The sequence below is a fragment of the Montipora foliosa genome, chromosome 10 (genome assembly GCF_036669935.1).
Source record: "Montipora foliosa isolate CH-2021 chromosome 10, ASM3666993v2, whole genome shotgun sequence".
Lineage (NCBI taxonomy): Eukaryota > Metazoa > Cnidaria > Anthozoa > Scleractinia > Acroporidae > Montipora > Montipora foliosa.
Genome location: NC_090878.1, coordinates 16,323,774 through 16,343,773, shown reverse-complemented (window position 1 = coordinate 16,343,773; position 20,000 = coordinate 16,323,774). Strand labels below are relative to the sequence as shown.

At 39.4% G+C, this 20,000-nt stretch overlaps 2 protein-coding genes and 1 pseudogene across 4 annotated transcripts in view; 1 reads left to right on the top strand and 2 right to left on the bottom strand.

The window, feature by feature from the left end:
• LOC137973994 (leishmanolysin-like peptidase) overlaps positions 1-11,683 on the top strand; it is a 13,974-nt gene extending 2,291 nt beyond the window's left edge. Inside the window, exons 1-3 of one of the 3 annotated variants that reach the window (XM_068820910.1) lie at positions 1,662-3,048; positions 3,147-3,237; positions 8,943-11,683. In XM_068820910.1, coding sequence (XP_068677011.1) covers positions 9,110-11,062 — 1,953 coding nt within the window. In that variant the 5' untranslated portion in view covers positions 1,662-3,048; positions 3,147-3,237; positions 8,943-9,109 and the 3' untranslated portion in view covers positions 11,063-11,683. Of the gene's footprint in view, positions 1-1,661; positions 3,049-3,146; positions 3,238-6,690; positions 6,790-8,942 lie in introns of those variants that run through there. The other 2 variants (XM_068820911.1, XM_068820909.1) reach the window with 2 other exon arrangements.
• Positions 11,684-11,701: 18 nt separating this feature from the next.
• LOC137973996 (uncharacterized) lies at positions 11,702-13,627 on the bottom strand. The gene is made up of 2 exons (XM_068820912.1): positions 13,572-13,627; positions 11,702-13,464 (listed from the first exon to the last, which is right to left on the bottom strand). The coding sequence occupies exon 2, from the start codon at positions 13,240-13,242 to the stop codon at positions 11,710-11,712; it is 1,533 nt and encodes a 510-aa protein (XP_068677013.1). The 5' UTR covers positions 13,243-13,464; positions 13,572-13,627; the 3' UTR covers positions 11,702-11,709.
• A 1,701-nt stretch (positions 13,628-15,328) lies between these two features.
• LOC137973710 (A disintegrin and metalloproteinase with thrombospondin motifs 16-like) overlaps positions 15,329-20,000 on the bottom strand; it is a 42,958-nt pseudogene continuing 38,286 nt past the window's right edge.

Sequence of the window (20,000 nt, the reverse complement as noted above, 5' to 3'; positions counted from 1 at the left end):
CGGGAGACCAAAAACGCTTGGTTTTACCACGCCAAGCCTCGCAGTGGAAACCATGAGGATGAGGCTTGGCGTGATAAAACAAAGCTTTTTTGGTCTCCTGGGACAATATGGCCGCCGTGTGACAAGGGCGAATGGCTACACTGGTTTACATTACCCAATAGACCTTTTTCGCTTGTACATTTTGTTTTCCCAATACAGATCATGTGATAATACTCAGGAGATTTGGTCCTTTGTTTTGTTCATTAAAAAGAGTGCATGCAGACAAATTCATGCTTGCATGCACTCTTTTTAATGAGCAAAACAAAGGACCAATCCTCCTGAGTATTATCACATGATTTGTATTGGGAAAACAAAATGTACAAGCGAAAAAGGTCTATTAGCATGGTAATAAGCAAGTGATAACTGGATTTTTTAACAGTCTATCGCTTCTGTGTAACCCAAAATCATTCAGTTAGCCCAAGCTTTATATTTGTGATCCATTTCCATTGCTTTTGTTTTCGGCACGCTTATATCTTGCCATACTTCAGGTTCACGTGTTTATCTCGAAAATGTTTAGGTATTCACGGTTTTCAGAGCGCGCGAAAGCGGGACTTTCGGGTCAACATTCCATTAGATTGAGAGAAGAGTACGAGACTTGCGAAAAAAAATAATCCTATCCAGAACGTGCCGGCAACCAGGGTCAAATCCCTGGTGAAGCGCAACAGGCTTACTATATCCTCCCTCGGTGCTCGTTTTCATCTTGTTCACCTTGCACAATAGGGGCGAACTATCATATAACTGGATTTATAGAGCGTTGTATAGAGCGTTGTCATGTGTTTTATACGTGAGACTCTGGCTCAGATACAACCTCAATCCCACGTTATGACTTCAATAAATTGATTGATTGATTGATTGATTAATTGATAGAGCGGTTTTTTTCAATTGAGTGTCGAAAGTAATTAGCGAATTGCTTTGGTTTATTATTACTTCACTCAGTGATTGGTTCAAAGTTCTCGCGCCGTTTTTAAAACAATCAGAAGTGAAACCAAAGCCAACCGTGGCTCGCGCGTGCACATTTTCCCTCGTTTTGTGTCGGCGACGTGTAATTACTTCAAGTTTTGATTGGTTGAATGGATTGACTCCGTCCTTTTTGATTGGCCAAAGTAATTACTTTGGTTTTGGTTTTACGACACTCGATTGAAACTCGCTCTAACAATAACAATAATAAGAATAAGAATATAATTATAATCAATGTCTCAAGGTTACAAGATCAAGTACAAGTGCTCTCGTAATTGGCCGGGGAAGACCACTAATCTACCTAAAGCAGATGAAATAATAATAATAATAATAATAATAATAATAATAATAATAATAATAATATTAATAATAATAATAATAATAATTTTTTTTTTTTTTTTAATAAAAAAAACCTTTATTGAAAATCAATCAGTTAACACAGAAATTATTAACAATATAAAAAAAAAATATTCTGTTCCAATTATAAAAAAACAGTTCAAGTTCATTGTTCATTTACACAAGCAAACAAAAACAAAAAAGGAAAAATATATATGCACATGTTATTGTTATTATTAGTATTAATATAAATAACTTTATTTTTAATTCGAATAAAACTGTTTAAAAATATATCTATAAGTATATAAAACAATCACAAATCTAAAAAACTATTCCCAGTAATAATAAAAATGTATATATAAAAGTTATAGAACCTAGATTTTCGCAAGGCATCTATCTAATTCAAAGTCCGCTTCTTGAACATTACTTCTAATTGTTCTTTTAGCTGTTCTTGACCCTCTAAGACAGAGTAGAGCCGACCTAAGGATGGCAAAGGAGACTTTAGAACGTATCCAAGAGACGGTGGTGGCATAGTTCTCTCCTTTCTTCGCTGCGACTAGCTCTGCCAACCTGTTATGGTATCTCTTGCACTCTTCTCCCATGCCACCTGTTGTTGTAAATACTAACGGTGTAAATGTTCCCTGTTCCACGTCCATCACTCTTCGCGTATACAATCTCTTCTTGTCGTTCTCATGCTGCTTGTATATCTGCTTGAGGTCCAGGTCTCTATAAGAATCAGCGTTGGGGTAGCATACCCGTACATAATAATAATAATAATAATAATAATAATAATAATAATAATAATAATAATAATAATAATAATAATAATAATAATAATAATAATAATAATAATGGAGTTTAGGTGTCAACTTAGGCAAACCCGAGTACCCTGAGAAAAATCTCTCAGAGCATGGGAGAGAACTCGCTCTAGGAACTGTTATGAAGTGAAGAGAAATTAAAAGTGAACAATTTCCTGTTGTATTCACTACTTGCACAATCCCATAATACTTGCAATACTTGCCTTTGTCTGAAAGGTATCATCTGCATCTCAACCAACCCATCAGTAGTGAGCGTTGTAAAAATCGTTTTTTTTAGGGGTTGGGGGAGGGGGTTATTCTAATCAACTCCATCATCACTATCCAAAAATCATTACAAGCAGTGGAATAGACACTGTAAACCTTCATAACCTCGTAGTTGGCCGGCTGAAAGAGGGTCGTCCCGGTTTTCAACAAAGTATCGCCTCAGATTCCTCCGTGGAACTAAAAATTCCCCTCGATGTCTTCTTCGATCGTTATTCGCGCGCTGAGAGAGTCGATCCTGGTTTTCAAGGATTGATCCGTAGAATTTACAATCTCCTGTCATTGTAAAGTGTGGGTCAAGATTTGCCGAGTAAACACCTGCTTCGTCTTGAAGGCTCCCAGCTAACTCCAATTGTCTTCACAGCAGTCGACATTTTCAAGATCAACGTCTTAATAGCGAGTCGATTACGTCATTGAATCTAAACATCTTAGCAAGAGCCCTTTTAATGATATCATAGATGTCTATAGTAACATGACAGGGATGATACTAAGACATGGTCTTTTGTGCCTCGTTAAATCTTTGTTTTGCGTTATTTGTTATGTTTTTCACCATAATTATCACTCTTGGATGCTGTTCTTGTTGGTTTGACTATTATTCCATGACTGTTGTGGAACGAAGCCAAGAAAACGAGAACTGGTAAGTGATCTCGGAACGGACTTCGAAAATGCCTTTGGCAATTGAAAGTCAAAACTCCATAACATACATTGTTTTTTTTTTTTTTTTAATCTCCTCAGCCAAATACAGATCGAGGACGACAGCGTTAAAGCCATTTCCAAGTGATTAACTTCTTTGACTAAGGTTGAGCAGGATGAATTGCATTAACAGGTAAAATGTTGCTTGAACAATGGATAGCTTTTAGGTCAGACTTTAATAAACAGGCCTTAATTATTCTAAGGTGCCATAGTGGCTGGCCAGCGTAATTTTCTTTTATTTGTTTATTTTTCTGGGAATTCACTTTATGCTGTTGTCAATATTTTACCCAACAGTCTATATAAAGTGGTTCAGAATTTTTGGTGAAGGTAATATCATTTTCTTTGTGGCCAATATATATTTCGAATGTGGTTAAGTTCGTTACGCATGAGGGAACTATACCACACCTGCAAGGTTTAGTAAACGAACATAATATTTTAAAGGTAAGGAGCGGGTTGATCTGTGGTTTTGAATAGGTAAAGATAAGCTGATTTTTCGAGTGTAACTGTTTGGTGCGAAGTCACAGACAGTTATACGGCTAGATATGTTGGTATGATGCCCATTTCAACATGTTCAACTTAGTTTCTAAAATAATTTTTTTTTTTCCGAGGCTCGTGCACTAACTTCTCAATTACATGAAAGTTGAAGTTACATGCAAAACTCAAATTTTAGGCCTGGAGGTATATGTCAAATTTAGATGCAACAAAAGCGGAGCGTTTGCAATCTGCTCTTTGAAAGCGAATAAAAGACAGATTCACGTCAGTTTCGCGTATGTGGACGTCATCGGGATCGAGTTTCCCTTTGATGACATACCCCGTAAATCCTCTATTAACCCCCCCCCCCCTCTCTCATTAGCCCCCCTTCTCAGAAGAAGAAAGTTATTAAGCCCCCCCCCCCCTCCCCCCTTTCCACCCACTCTCTCATGCTTCATAATCAAATCAATAAATGATAGACTGTATTAATTAATTAACGACGACAGTAACACGTCATGTAGACTCGTGATCATCCGATATGAACTATTAACTTACTGGAAGTTCGGATTTGGTTCCCGCAAATGAATAAATTTAAAATGTTGCAAATAACTTGTACAACACGTCTAAATATCACTCAAATCTCTCTATGAGACAGTTATTGTCCTGGCACAAAACAGGAAGAAGGGAACCGTAACGCCAGTCTGTTTCTTTCTTTTTTTGCTGCCAGTAATGTGTGTGGCTAAATTAAATAAGCAGTGATTACAGCCCTCGGGGACACCACAAGGTGAGGGTGGTTTGAGGCCATAGGCGGCTATGGTCCCATTACCGGAAAAAAAACGAGTGCGCACCCCTTTTCGCAGGTTAATATCAGAGCGGGGTGAAAACGTGTCTCCGCTAGCTGCAACTCGAACAAACATGTGGTCCGGACTCCGAAAATCGAGAATGTAAACAGAGTGACAGGAACAGGAACCTTAGGCAATTTTTTATGATCAGCCAAACCAAATTGTTGGCTTTGTAAACGGTAAAGAAAAATTAGTCCGAACCACTTTTAATCGGTTCGAACCCAGTTTTCTCTGTAGTGTAATTGGCCCTTTAGCGGTCTATACAGCGGGCCGCACTGTAGAAAACGGCCTGCTAAATTAGCCAATCATAGCGCGCGTAATAACTTATAGAAATAATTAACAATTATTCCATTCGCGCTTGTTGGATATGAGTTGGCTATAACAAGTCTCATATCCAACAAGCGCGAATGGAATAATTGTTTTATTAAATTCCTTAAACTCCAAAATTTTGGAAGCACGAAATACGAGCGAAGAAAGCGAGAAAACCCGAGCGAAATCGAAAAAACTTGATAAAGATGCGATGTTGTGTAATACCTTGTGGTCAGACAGACGTAGGCTCATCACAAAAACATTTCTTGCCTTTTCGCGTACTTCTAAACGTCTGAATTGATCCAAACTTTCCGCACAAAAAAAACGTGTTTTTTTTTCCTATTTTGGCTTTATTCAGAGAGAAATTTCGCTTTCCGGCTGGGGAAGAAATTTTTAGCTTAGCAACGCTTAGCGCAATCATTTACCATATAAGGTCAAACTAAGGTATATGAGCTGATAACCGAGATTGAGTGAACCAATCAGAGCACGCGAAATGCATTATCCGAGCTTGAGAATTTAATAATAACAGTTATTATTAAAGACTGGATCATTATTGGATAATGCAATTCGAAATTTTTGATTGGCTAAGCCATCATGGGTTATGGGCCATTATACCATGATCCACAAACACGGCAAGCATACGCGTGATTTTTTGTGCCTTTTTATTTTTATTGTAGTCTAGTTTTCTATATTTTGGGGGTGTTTTAATAAAACAATTATTCCACTCGTGCTTGTTGGATATGAGATGATTATAGCCAACTCGGCGCTACGCGCCTCGTTGGCTATCTATCATCTCATATCCAACGCGCGCGCTCATGGAATAATTGTTAAATAGGCCATTTCCGAGTTCATGTCTACCTCCTCTTCAAAGCGAGTCTATGTGAGAAGTTTTTGTGATGGTAATTAGTTCTACTTTACATATGAATGAAAACAAATTTTCATGACAGAAACTTCGCACTTACTCCTGCTATGAAGAGGAGGTAGACATGAACTGGCCTATTCTCTGACAAGTTTTTCAGGGAACTTCACCGAATGCTCGTAAGGGTGGCAGGGTATACGTATTTAGTAGTTACTCCCAAATTTGTATAATAGCTGTCGATATGAATGATGTTGTTTGTAAATACGTTTCTAATGATGGGACCCGGAGAATTGTCACAATGTTGGATTAAGGATTAGAAGATTTGCACCGAAAAGAAAGCATTTTAAAAAGAACATTTTGTTATCTAGCGAGGTGTGAAAGCTCCAACAGTTGGATGTCGACAAAGCCTTAATTCATATTATTCATATTATTCATATTCATATTACGCTTTTGTTTTCCGATACGGTTCAAGAGTTTTTTATGATTATCAATTGTTCTAGACCTGGTAGATCTACTGAAGTCTACAGTAACATGGATTGACAATTAGTTTTAAAAGACGTCGTGTTTGTGTAGCCGTTATAATTAAGTTCACTTTACACCTCGTTTTCAAAACGAGTTCAAACTTGCCAAGTTTTTGGATTTACTTTTTGTGTGAGTGAAAGTAGTCTTCATAAAACTGACTTCACTCTTGGGTGCGCTTTTGAAAAAGAGGACTCGGATAAGTTTAGTTTGTACTAACGCAGGATACTAAAGCATCAAAATAATCATTGGTTTATTATACGTTCTTTGATTAATACAAAAAGGGCAATATTGGTTTTATTCGCTATAATCATTGTTCCTTTTACATGCATAGATGCTTTGATAATTCATGACCAGAAAAAAAAAATTGTGGAAATTAAATTTGAAATCGAATCAGATATTAATGTCTCATCATCGAGAGTTAAATAGAGAGCGAAGATTAATTAAATCGGCTGGAATTTTCAAGAAGCCAAAATTATAAAGATGAAGTATCGGATCATAGCCAATAGTAGAAACACACTGACCACCAAAAGCTATACGAAGGCCACCTGTTGAATTAACACGTTTCCACCTCAGTCCAAAATAGACCACTTATACAGTGTATCGAATGGAAATGACAAAAGAAAAACGGATTTTCACTTTTTTTGGCGGACAATTCAGTTATTTCCCAACATGACGCAGAAAGGTGTGTAATGGCGCGTTACATATATTCTCTTTCTCCAAAAGAGTCGTTTATGTCCCTGCTGACGAAGTAACCAATTTGAAAAGCTTTTGGTACCTTCACTTCCGCACTTGTAGCAAAGAATCGACCTTGAACAAGTCAACTTGGCGCAATTTTCTTCTGTCTTAAGAAACATAACTCTTTGTGATGTATGTTTGTTAAACCCGGAAGTATAAAACGTTGTACAGCTTTACTTCTCAGCTACATTTTCATTCGTGTAATTTGTGTGTTCGTGCAATTTGTATTTTTAGCACTTACGTTGACAACTGTCTGCGCAGTTAAAATTTTCGGCCGGAAGAATTGGATTTAAGTTCATTCTTATAGCAGTTTATTCTTTGCAAGTTGAAAACCGGGATTTTTTTCCCTCTTTTATTAATTATCATAATTAAAAATATAAAAAAAAATCCTTGAATTTGAATTTTGACAAAATTTGTATCAAATTGCGTTTGACTTTCACCGGTCGTGTTTTTACAACGTTTGTTACTGTTAGGTTTTTATAATTTTTTTTTTTTTTAAATTTTTGAACTGTAACTCCAAATGCCTATTTTAACTCCAAAACTCAAGAGGAGGAATGACATTCTCGTCTGCTCGTGCTTTCTCGATTTTTGTCAATGAACAGCGTAAATACTATGCTAACCAAAAGGAAGTCGACTTGCAACGAGACGGTGTTACTCAGCTGTGTTAATACTCGCCATATTCCTTCAGATAAGTTTATTCTCTTTTAGATTCGGGCTTCCGTAAAGGAATAATTGAGTTTAAATAATCGACAAATTAACTCGAATTCAAATCTGATTTTAACAAAGAACATTGACTTAGTGAAACAATGCTTGAGTAGTTTTGCTCAATAGACCATTTTCGAATTCTCACGGCTGGACTGGATCTAGCATGAAATGGAGGCTAATGCGGGCAAATCTTTTCATATGCAAATTAATTTGCCCGCTTTAGCCTCCATTTCATGCTAGATCCAGTCCAGCTGTAAGAATACGAAACTGGCCCTAGTACTCGAGCATTGACTTGTGGTTTCACGTGCACTGTGCGAGAGTTCGTGGGCTCAAACCAGAATAACACCGGGGCTCGATTATTTGAATAACGATCAGCCGGTGCTAAACAAAGGTAGCGTTTACACGAACGCGGTTTCACATCCATACGGTTTTATGACTTCGATACCGCGTCAAAATCGACGCAGTTTGGAAGTCATTTTATTATATGACTAGCTCCGTGAGCGGGCAAGATGAACCAAATCGCGCGCTGTGATTGGCTAAGATGGAGAGCGCGCTGTGATTGGCCAAGATGGAGCTATCTTGCCCGCTCGGGATTTCTCGCTTGGTCCCGCAAGATCAAAGATCAAAATTTTTGGTGTTTTAAGTCATATAATAAATCCTTTATTGACCAAGCTTGTTTGATCAAGATGGCTGGATATTAGCCTCGTTCTTTTTTTGCGTGTTTACGGACCTCGACTTCGTCTCGGTCCATAAACCTTGGCCAATATCCAGCCATCTTGACCTCACGCTTGGTCAATAACCAATATATACGGAACCGTCTTCGCAGAAAACCGAAGTCGTGGTACCGGTGGTGATGAGCGAGCGCTCCACTATGTGCTAAATTCACCACTTTGAATCGAACAATGCAAATATATGCACTACCTGTCATTTTAGTTTAATATGTTTATGTTCGTGTGCGTGTTCTCTTTATAGTTGTTTCAACCCCTATTATTGTAATCTTTTCTTTTTCCTTCCCGATTCGATTAGCTAGACTATTTTGCCGGTAAGGATCGATGGAAAATGTGCAAAAGGTGACATCCTGTTCGCAAAGAGTATGGAACGGAGTGCCACATTTTCAGCTGTGACCTCCTAAAAACTCTCGGTTGTCAATCCACCTTGATTAGCTGCGTGGAAAAATGCCCTATATAAATGCTATAATACTATTTTACTGTTCATGTTATCAAACGTAAACTTGATATGGATGACATTTTCGCACAAATATGATCTTTGATTTTAGGTGAAAAAGTAAAGGTAACGTGTACAGTTTGGAATGTACAAATCACTTTGATTTCAATACGTATATGACAAAATTAAGGAAACGAATACATCTGATTGTTGTGTTCATTGTTTTCCCAGGTAATTTTGATTGTGCGACAAGAAATCCATTCGTTAGCTTTATACCGGGTGCAAAGAACTCAAGCAAAAAACCCTTTTGCGACGGATTTGCTGTTCTGGTGTTGTATCTGCTGGCATCGACACAGAACACAACTGCAGCTCATCATTGGATTCCAAAAAGGCACGAGATGAACCACAATGTCCGTGTAGGACCGCCACACATTCTGAAACAACAACCGTTGTCGCAGAAAATGCGCTTCGAAGTTGTTTACGACGAGAGCATTGGAGAGTTAGAAGAAGCAAAATATGGCTTGATCACAGGGAAGTTGATTCCTGAGGCAGTGGATTATTTCCACGAAGCTTTTAGCGTAAGACCCACGACAATGCCTATTAAATTACAACGGGCATGTAAAAACAACGCTTATTTTTTAAAGAATGTAACAGGAAGCTCGTTTGGAGATGTCCAATTTTGCAAGCTGGATTGTGTCAACACGATGTGCGGGCCTGTGAAAGTACCCGCCGATCACCTTGATCAGTGTCGCGTGTGCGATGAAGACGGGATCAGGTGTTTCTCTTTAACAGGGGAGAAGTGGGCGGGCGGTGTAGGAGTGGAATTTCGTGATTTTATATTGTATGTTTCGTGCATTCAGACTGATCACTGCAATCTCGCAAATGCAGTTGCTTATGCATCGTATTGCCAACAAGAGCGAGCGTTGGATCGACCCGTCGCCGGCTTTGCAAACATTTGTCCAAATCGCTTGGAAACCGATCCAAGACATTACTCAAACTTGTTGTCCACCGTAAAACACGAGATCTTCCACGCGCTGGGTTTCAGTGCAGGGCTTTTTGCGTTCTACCGAGATGACAACGGCGCGCCATACACGCCAAGAGAGAAACACGGCCTGCCGCCTTATAATGAAAAGTACAACCTGTACCAGTGGAGCCCTAAGATCGTCGCAAAGGTGGAAAGGAAGAAATGGGCTACGAAACGTGGCTACATAACGCACAATGTTCATATGATTGTTACGCCGCGAGTAAGGACAGAAGTGAGAAAGCATTTTAAATGTTCTAGCCTCGAAGGCGCAGAGATAGAGAACCAAGGGGGAGTTGGAACAGAGTACACTCATTGGGAAAAGCGATTATTCGAAAACGAAGCAATGACTGGAACTTATACTCAAGATCCTGTGTTTTCTAGGATTACGTTCGCTTTAATGGAGGATACTGGTTGGTACAGAGCCAACTACAGCATGGCGGATGAGCTGGACTGGGGCAAAGGCTTGGGATGCACGTTTACTGAGTCAAGTTGTAAAACGTGGATGGAAAACCATATGCGAATGAAGACATCGGCCGATCCCTTTTGTTACACGATCAAGAAGACTCCCTTGCGCATGCGTTGCACGCATAGCAAGCAGTCAGTGGCGCTTTGCAATCTCCGGAAGTACTCCGGTGCGATACCAGAGGAATATCAGTATTTCAATCATCTGCCAATCAGTGAAACAAACCCGGATGGACCTCCGTCTCAAGACGTCGTTATCCGGAATACGGCTGCGTATGGTGGCGCAGTCCCTTTAGCGGATTATTGTCCATTCTTTCAGAAGTTTACTCTGACGGGAAGTGACGGCGTCAAACGGGAAACAACTTGCACAATGCCCGAGAACTCACCGGCGAAGAGTGACAATTACGCCTTGGAAAGCTATGGTCCCGGATGCAAGTGCATTGAGCAGGGCCGGGAGTGGCTGGCAAAGAAGAACATCTTAACTCGAACAATGGTTGACTGGGGAAGCGGCTGTTATAAATTTCACTGCGACGGGCGATTGCAAGTGGAAGTTGGTGGCGAGCTTTACACTTGTCACAGCAAAGGCCAACGAATCGATATCTTCGGTTCATTGAACGACTGGAAGATAAATGGATCATTGATTTGCCCGTCTTGCGAAGAATTTTGTGGTACTAACAAGAGCTGCCCTCAGGAACTAAGCAGTTCTTCAGAGGGAATCGTATTCGTTGAAGGTAAAACATCGACGACTGCCGGAAACTATGCCAAGAGTCTTAGGTTATCTTTTGTAGAAATTGTTGAGTTTTGTATCTCAAGATTTGCGTTATGTATTTTCTTGATGATTTGTCTTGTCCCTGGCTTTCATTGACTTTGACCAGTGGAAAAAAAAAGTCGTTAATTTTGTAATTAGCTTGGCCCTATAATTTTCTATAATTGACTTACATTGAATGTCTTGCCACGGTCATAATTAAATAAATCCTCAGAAAAACAACTTTATTTTATTAAGGCTCATGAAGAGAATCCGACGTCACAAATTTTGTAGAAAAGTCAAGGACGGTTGTTTATACTACATTTTGTCGTCCAAGATGCCATTTCCCTATCGTTTGCCCGTACATCGCTGTCGCTTACGTAATCGCTGTCATATCGGTGGACGAAAGCAATAGATCTCTCGTAACTAGTACTATTGTTTCTTCACCAACTGCGATATGTACAAGTTTGGGTTTTAACTCCTTTAATAAGAAAGTAGACACGCAGTTCTTCCATGTTGTGGATTTGTTTTCAATAGTTCTTTAAGCAAAATATTTGTTTTCCGTCTCAGTTTAAGTTCTCTTTCATTTATTTTAGAAGTAGAATAAACACTTTCTGTTTGATCAAGAAACAGCCGTCAAAGTCGGCGACCATTGACAAATCCTCACTAACACAACTCTTGTTCGGAACAATGGCATTTTTGTCCGAACATGCTCCATTTCCTGCTAATGGCTTCATAATTTTAAACACAGAATCATTTGTTCTTCATTAATTGAGACGTAATTTTGCGCATTCGCTCAATAAAGGCGTGCATAGTGCATGTTTTTCTGTGCCTTGCATAAATTTGCATACATTGCATGTGATGTAATTTGCCTTCTGAGACTTGAGACTATGCCCAGTGTCATTATGCGCCGGGCCAAAGCGATACGTTCTTTTAACTGTATGTACAGCCCATCTAATGGTCACGTGATCAGCCAACAGTCCGTCCTTTCTTGATGCCTCGTGTACGCGGCCTCGTCGAATAAGATACGGATCATTTGAACCTACATAAAGCCTAGCATACCCGCAAATCAGAAACCCTAAAAGTTCCGTCACATCGTATCGTACAAAAGAACTTATTCCAGTCGGAATAAGGCTATGGTAGAAACTAATTTCGTAGCCTTGATTTCTAAAAGGATCGAACACTGTGCCATTTTTCTTTCGTGTAATTATGTAGAGATTGTTGGTCACTTCTTGGAACTTCATTTTCTCCATTTGTCTTAGTCTAAAATTAATAGTACTGCTCATGTTTGTTTCCTCGTCTTCTTTTGAAATCAGAACAGCGTTGTATGGCTTGCTTATCCTTGCGATAATTTGTCGAGTTCTTTCTTTAACATAAGGTGTAAATCGAATGTAGTCTAATGTCCACCTTTGAGCCATTGTAGCTCGTGATTTGGAAAGAAAGCGGATGTCGTCGGTTGCAATGGAATTTCCACGGAAATAAACAAGGTCTTCGTCAATTCTGCTTAATTCAGAGATTATTCCTCGAATAAAAGGTTTTGGATAAGAATTGGCTTGGATCTGGAGTCGGTTATCACAGAATGGGTCCGTTTGGGAGACTCCGACGGACAATGGAACAAATTCCTGTGCTTCGAGTATTTTCCACGCCTCTTGGTTGTCTGAGGCGGGTACGAAGTCGACCCAGAAACCAGCTGAATCTTTCTGACAAACATCGTACCAGGACCAGTTTTTGTGACCTAAAATAAAGTCTTGATTAGATCCTTTAAAATCGCGAACCTTGACCAGTTTAGACAAGTGAGTAAAGTCTATGACGGCCGAAACTGGGACCGTGAAGTTTCTGTCCAAAAGATCGTAGACCTTCGAATCTGGCTGCAGAGTGCTTCGCACTATCCGTTGCAATCGCTTTATCTCAGGCTCACTGGCTAGAGGTCTTGCAAGTAGAGTCCTGTTTAACAGTTTTGACATTATGACTGCGTTTTCAAACGCTTGAAGTTGCACACTCCAACTGCCAATCGGTGGATCGTAGGACAGGAATTTCTCCTTCTGATGAAGCGGTGCAAAGAGAAAACCATCATCAGTGAAGTCCCTGGAGAGTTGAATTTCCTCAAAGAGTTCAACGCGTTGCTGTATCTTGTTTCGATGAAACATGGCCGCAGGTCGGTAAATCAAAGTTAAGGTTACGCAGGCCAGCACAAATACGGCAACGCCGTCCAGAAGACGTTTCAAAGATGTCACAGAACAACCCAGGACCAGTTGAAAATAACCTCCTTGGTCATCCGCGACAAGCTTTCTTCTGGGCATGTCTTTCTCTTCCAGAGAGCATTGTTTTCTGGTGCATTAGACAAGATTGGTTTATCTTTGCTTTGGCTTAGGAAAGTAGGATGAAATTGTTCTCAGAATTGGCTGATTTAGTCATAACTCGTAAGAACGTAAAACGGTGTTTAGTTGAAACTTGAATGAGTTGTTGATTATCAATAACCCCAACATCGATACGCTTTTGTCGTGATACTAAACCGTGATTGGCTAAAAGTGAAATAACAAACGGGTACCATCGTTGAAGCGAAAAATCACCTGTTCAACAGAATGATAAAGTGTTTTTAGGTACTAGTCTAAATTTGCCAAAAACTCACCTTTTCCTTCAACTTGGATGTAAGAAATTCTTTGATTCGAAATAACAGAAGTTGGCAACCAAACATGCTTCTATAGAATGCTCAGCATTAAATTAAACAATTCTACAAGCTCCAAAACGGTAATATAACTAGTACATCTTTGTGGAGTGGGTTTCACTCGAAAGCTCTAAGAACTGCATGGCCTCGTAAATATCCTCAATTAACTGAGGATATTTTACCAGATCAAATTTTAATTTGGAAAATTTAAATGCCGGTTTTCAAACGAAGAGGAGTCTGTCTGATCCCCTGAAGGTCGCTTGACCTCTATGTATGGTCGTCCAAATGTTTCAATATTCGCTAAATTCTATTCGCTGTCGCAAAACCGCATTCGCTGTCGCAAAAACTCATTCGCTGTCGCAAATGTTCCTTCGCTAGTACTGAATTAAGTTAATTTGCATTTGCTAAAATGAAAACATAATATTCGCTGACATTTAACAGTATTCGTCATTACTACATCAACTTCGCTGTTGCAAAATATTGTTAGAAACCTCCAAGGCCGACCCTCACGCAATTCGTTTCCAGGCCTTCTGGCTGTTCGTACGTGTTTTGTCATTGTCTGCACGCAGTGAAGCGGTTAATTTTTAGCGACAGCGAATGAAATTTAGCGACAGCGAATGACATTTAGCGATAGCGAATGCAAATTTAGCGATAGCGAATGAGTCCTAGCGACAGCGAATGAGTCTTAGCGACAGCGAATGAGTTTTAGCGACAGCGAATAGAATTTAGCAAATATTGAAACATCTGGACGACCATATCTATGTATGTCTTTGCTCGGCCGTTGAAAGAACAAAGCCTGATTGTTGCAAGAACAATGTCATAAAACAATATGTTTAATGATTACACTGCAAAACAACTACTTAAATATACGAAACTTCAACGCTTTGACAACAACATACCCGAATCAATTTTCAATGTCAAAGGAAGGCCGAACGGCTTTGTTTAAGCAAGCATCGCCAACGGCGCACAACGCAAACACTAGCACGATACTGCAGGGGTGCAGGGATGGCGCAGTGGTGAGAGCACTCGCCTCCCACCAATGTGGTCCGGGTTCGATTCCCAGACTCGGCGTCATATGTGGGTTGAGTTTGTTGGTTCTCTTCTCTGCACCGAGAGGTTTTCGCCGGGTACTCCGGTTTCCCCTCTCCTCAAAAACCAACATTTGACTTGATTTACTTTCATGGTTCATTTCAGTTTACAGTGTCCCCAATTAGCGCTCTGGCGCTAGAACGACAAGACACTTAAATAAAGTTCCTTTCCTTTCCTTTTAGGAGAATCACAAGAGAATTACGAAAGCCGTGCAAGTGTTTCTGTGCTGTAACTGATTCCAAGGGCAAAAGAAAGTTGGACGAGATAATATTCTTGTGGGTTCGGGAAAGTAGGTTGGGAAGAATGGCAGTTGATCTGAGGGTTAAAATCGAGTCATGATAAGTCTATCAGAGCCTTTGGTACATGTTACTGTAGACGAGGAGACTTGCATGTATTTTGTCTTGATCGGATACTCGATCGATCAATCAATCAATCTACTGCATTGGTGGTGGTAATTCCGGTGGTAATTCCAACAGGAACGGAGCATTTGGTGGGATCCACCGCGGAACTCCCGGTTGGACGGGAAAGCAACCCGCCAGATCAAATCAACGGTTATAAAACGGAAAGATTCGGTATAGCGGAATTCTTATGCAAATGTCATGTTGGATCGTGCAGAGAGTGGAACTGACAAATTGTGCAGTAATGTAAATTATTTAATAAGTCCCTTGGCCGGTTTTAACAGAATGAACTTAAGTACATAAATTGCGAAAAATCAATTGAAGAACAGAACCGACTTTAAAGGCCGTTACGCCGTATTTTCTCATTGTGGTGGTTATCCATGGCCAGAGCCTGTCTTAACGTGCACTGCATACTTGCGAGCACAGTTTCATCCTGACATGGGGCTTTGGTGAGCTGCAAAGGTCTTCTGTGATAGTCTGGTTGGTAACTGTGTCGATACAGTCAACGACAGGTTCCACAACCAAGTCTGAAAAAAAAGTTCAAAATGGAACGATCGAATTTGTAGCGAGTTACACTTGTTAATTCCTAATTTACATGCTCCCTCATTCTTGCAATATTAATAAAAAATAAAAATGACAATAATAACAATAATAATAATAATAATAATAATAATAATAATAATAATAATAATAATAATAATAATAACAATATTTAAAACGATTTAAAACGATTTAAGACGATTTAAGACGATTTAAAACATGCAGCCATGAAAGAAGTGATATGTAAGGAATACTTCAGACGGATAAGGAAAATTTTAAAGTCAAAGTTAAATGGTGGAAATGTGGTAAATGCAATGAACTCAAGAGCTGTCTCAATAATCAGATATAGTGCAGGAATTGTCGAGTGGACTAAGATGTACTGAGGAAATTGGATCGCAAAACCAGGAAGTTGCTGACAATAAGCAGAGCCTTCCATCCGCTAGCCGACGTAGATAGACTGTATGTGAAGAGCAGCGGGAGGGCGTGGGTTATTAAGTGTAGAAGACTGTGTGAACATTCAAGAGGGCAGTCTGTTTAGATACATTGGAGAAGGTAAGGAAAGATTACTTAGTTTCGTATCGGATGAAAATATTTTGGAGGAGGGGCCTACAAAAATAGAAGAGTCTGAAGACAGAATGTCTAAATACAAGAACAGAGCATTACATGGGCAATTTGAGACAGCTACAGAACAAGCAAGGGACCCAGAATCCTGAGGGTGGTTAAAAAGGGGAATACTAAAAAAAGAAACTGAAGGACTGCTAACCGCCGCACAAGACCAAGCATTACGGACGAATAGCATTAAAAACAGGATTGATAAAGAGGATGTGTCTCCGATGTGTTGGTTATGTGGAGAACGAGAAGAGACCGTAAGTCATATCGTAGCGGAATGTAAGAAATAGGCGCAAAGAGAGTATAAAATGTGGCGACATGATAAGATAGGCCAAGTTATCCATTGGAAACTCTGTCAGAAATTCAACATCCCATGCAAAGACAAGTGGTATGATCATGATCCTGAAGGAGTTATAGAAAACGATCATGTAAAGGTGTTATGGGACTTCCGAATTCAAACAGACCATCAAATTGAACATAATAGACCTGATGTAGTTGTTCTTGATAAGATAGAAAGATCATGTTATGTGATAGATATCGCGTGCCCGTTTGATACAAGAGTGCTGGAAAAAGAACAAGAGAAAATGGAAAAATACCAAGAATTAAAAAGAGAGATAGGGAAAATCTGGAGCTGCCGAAAAGTAGTTGTCGTACCAATTGTCATTGGTGCACTAGGGACGTTCAGCAAAAATTTGAAAGCATCGTTGAAGAAAATTGGACTAGATTGCACGTTATTACTACAAAAAGCCTCCTTGTTGGGAACGGCAAGAATCTTGAGAAGAACACTAGACACCTAAGGCCATAGGTCGTGGCTTGATGCCTAGCTTACAAACCACGTTAGCAACATATCGTGGGAATGAAAGAAATAATAATAATAATAATAATAATAATAATAATAATAATAATAATAATCATAATAATCATAATAATAATAATAATAATAATAATAATAATAATAATAGAATTTGATTTTTTTCCTTCAATTACTCAATTATTAGTAAATTTAGAATTACTGAACTTTTAATATTAGATTTTTTAAAGGTAGAAGAAGAAAGGAAAGAGGGAAAAATAGAAGAACATGTGCAATTTTTTAATAGCTTTTATAAATCATTTCTTAATTCTTTTTTGGACAGTTTTGTAAATATGAACTATATTGAATTAAATATCATCGTTATCATTAAAATAATAATAATAATAATAATAATAATAATAATAATAATAATAATAATAATAATAATAATAATAATTGCTCGAGCGAGCGCAGCGAGCGAGAGCAAAACTAATCTTGCAATGCATCTCGGGGCCATCGCGCAATGAATCTCGAGATTACATGCCTGAGTTCACCCGATTATAAATGCTATGCCTTGCGGATTGGGTTCTGAGGTACACTCGGCATTTCTTCGGGCCGTCGAGTTACAGTCTTCGGATTGCCGTCGTAGGTTGCCCAAGCCATTTTAAACTTCCCCCTTCATTACAATTGTGGAAACCGAGATTAGATCACAATACATACTTGTAAAAGCGTAAACATAATTATTCCAGCCTTTTCCAACACCTTGCCAACACCCATCCAAGTTGGGACCATCCTTGTCGTATGTCAGATATCCAGAAGGGCCGGACCAGCATTCTGCGTAAAACTGCACTCCAAAGACGGGAAACTGTTTTGCCCACGTATCCTGTGCACATTTCTCCACCATCAAATTCACCCGGTTCCAGTCGATGTGGTAACGATAACTTGAGAGCAGTTCCGGAAGTGGTCGGACTCCCGTATTCCGGTCACGGAAACAGCCAACTGGGACATAGCTCATGTTATTCAAACCTGTAAGATAGCAAACTTTTTTATTAGCATTACTTTCGTTAATTAAAGGGAACCTCCTCTATATCTACATCTACACTTTCGGGCGCACTGCAAAGTCCCCTCGAAAGGCCTTCCCGAGGGGGCCTTGATTTTTCCCGTGTTCCCTGTAAAAGTTTGTTTGCGTTCCTCATGAGCCCATGAGTAGGAGCTTGCCTCTCCCATACAAGCCCTGTGAGTCAACCTTTACGCGCATCTATCTATTTTTAGAACGAAACGAGTTCGCCGGCTCTGCACGCACTGTTTAGAACGGAAAATCAGAATAAAGATATTGTCAAACGAAGACAAAAATAACAAAAAACAATGTATGAAAATTGTGCAAATTGAAGTTATTTTTTTGTAAATGTGAGTCGCATGCTAAAGGGATAGTTCTAAGAATAGAACGATACGCGCCAAGGTTAACTCAAGGATATAGTCCATAGGGAGGCTTATCCTCATGGGTTCCTGCGTTCCCTTGTTCACGAAATTACTTCCAGACGTGGTCTCCGCTTGTTGATCCCTAAATGGTTTGTGTTTCCTTGTACCCTAAGAAATTTGGTTTTTGTTCTCCAGGTGAAATCAGCCATGTTCGCTTTTTTCCCAAAACCCTTAGGAGGGCCTCCTTTGACGTATGGTTTTTTTTCCTTCATATATTACAAGCTAGGATTTTTGGGACGTCCCCCGCCTTTCTTTCCGTCGAGAATTTACAGCAGGTAGTGTCGAGGGCAACAAAAATGTTCCTATGAAAAGTAAAACTTTAATAACAAAGTCAGGCGAATTGTTACCTCCACAAGTAACGCAAGGGTACTGTACTTTCCACTCGGAACAAGGCTTTGAGATACATTGCATGACGCTCACTGGCTTCTCGGTATTTATGCCATCGCAATCGGCATGTGCTAGCGTGACCAATTCACCGTTTCGTAGTTTCTTTTTGCACTCCACGCTGCGAGATTTCGTGCCACCACCACAGACATCAGAACACTAGAAGGTCAATATCCGCGTTTAAATTCATGTTACTATTCTCGTGACCATTCATATCATATTTGTAAGGAGAATGTGTCTAAAGCATCAACAAGGAGCCTTTCATCATTTCCCTCTAATGGCTAATCACTTAATTAAATAAATCTGAGTTCCAATGGGATTTGAACTCACGATCCTCATATTGAATTATATTGGTCCATAATAATCCAATTGACTGTTCAAGGAAAATCAGCAATGGTCAGTTAGGATTTATTGCATAATTCAATATCTTTTAAAAGCCACGAGCCTGATATATCCTTGATCAATGTTGTTTCCAAATTTCAAATTCTCATGAAGAATGTTCCACCCAACAATTTTTGAACAATTGATAGTTAAAATGGTTAAACGTCAGAGACAACGAATCTTAACAAGCTGTTCGAAGTTTTGAGGTAAATTTGTTTATAACATGATAGTGCTTTTAAAGATCCAATCGCCTTCCATATCAGAGTGATATGAAACACAAGGATTCGCATTAAAAAGACAAGACAAAATTGCTAACCCGAGTCCAGTTTCCAGTGACCCAATCGGGCAAACAATCTACTTGGTTACATTCCTGCATCGTTTTTGGTTTCGATAGATGCGAGCATTCTGAATTAGGCAAAACGAGTGTGCTGTCCTTGGAAACGACCTGTACACATGTCAGGTTTCGATACTGCAGACCACCGCCACATTTCGTGGAACATACGCTCCAGACGCCATCCTCGAATCTAAGAGATTTTCGAGAAAAGAGTTAGATACTTAGTTTTAGTATCACCCAACTAGTGGACTAATGCAAATCCTGCATTTTGGTTGGCTACGCTACTAGAGGACTATGAGTGGCGAAAAGCGAGACGCTTTCTTTTGTTTTATTGCAAAAAATATATATATTATCAACTTGCATTTGCTAACTTTATTGTAGCCTTTTCT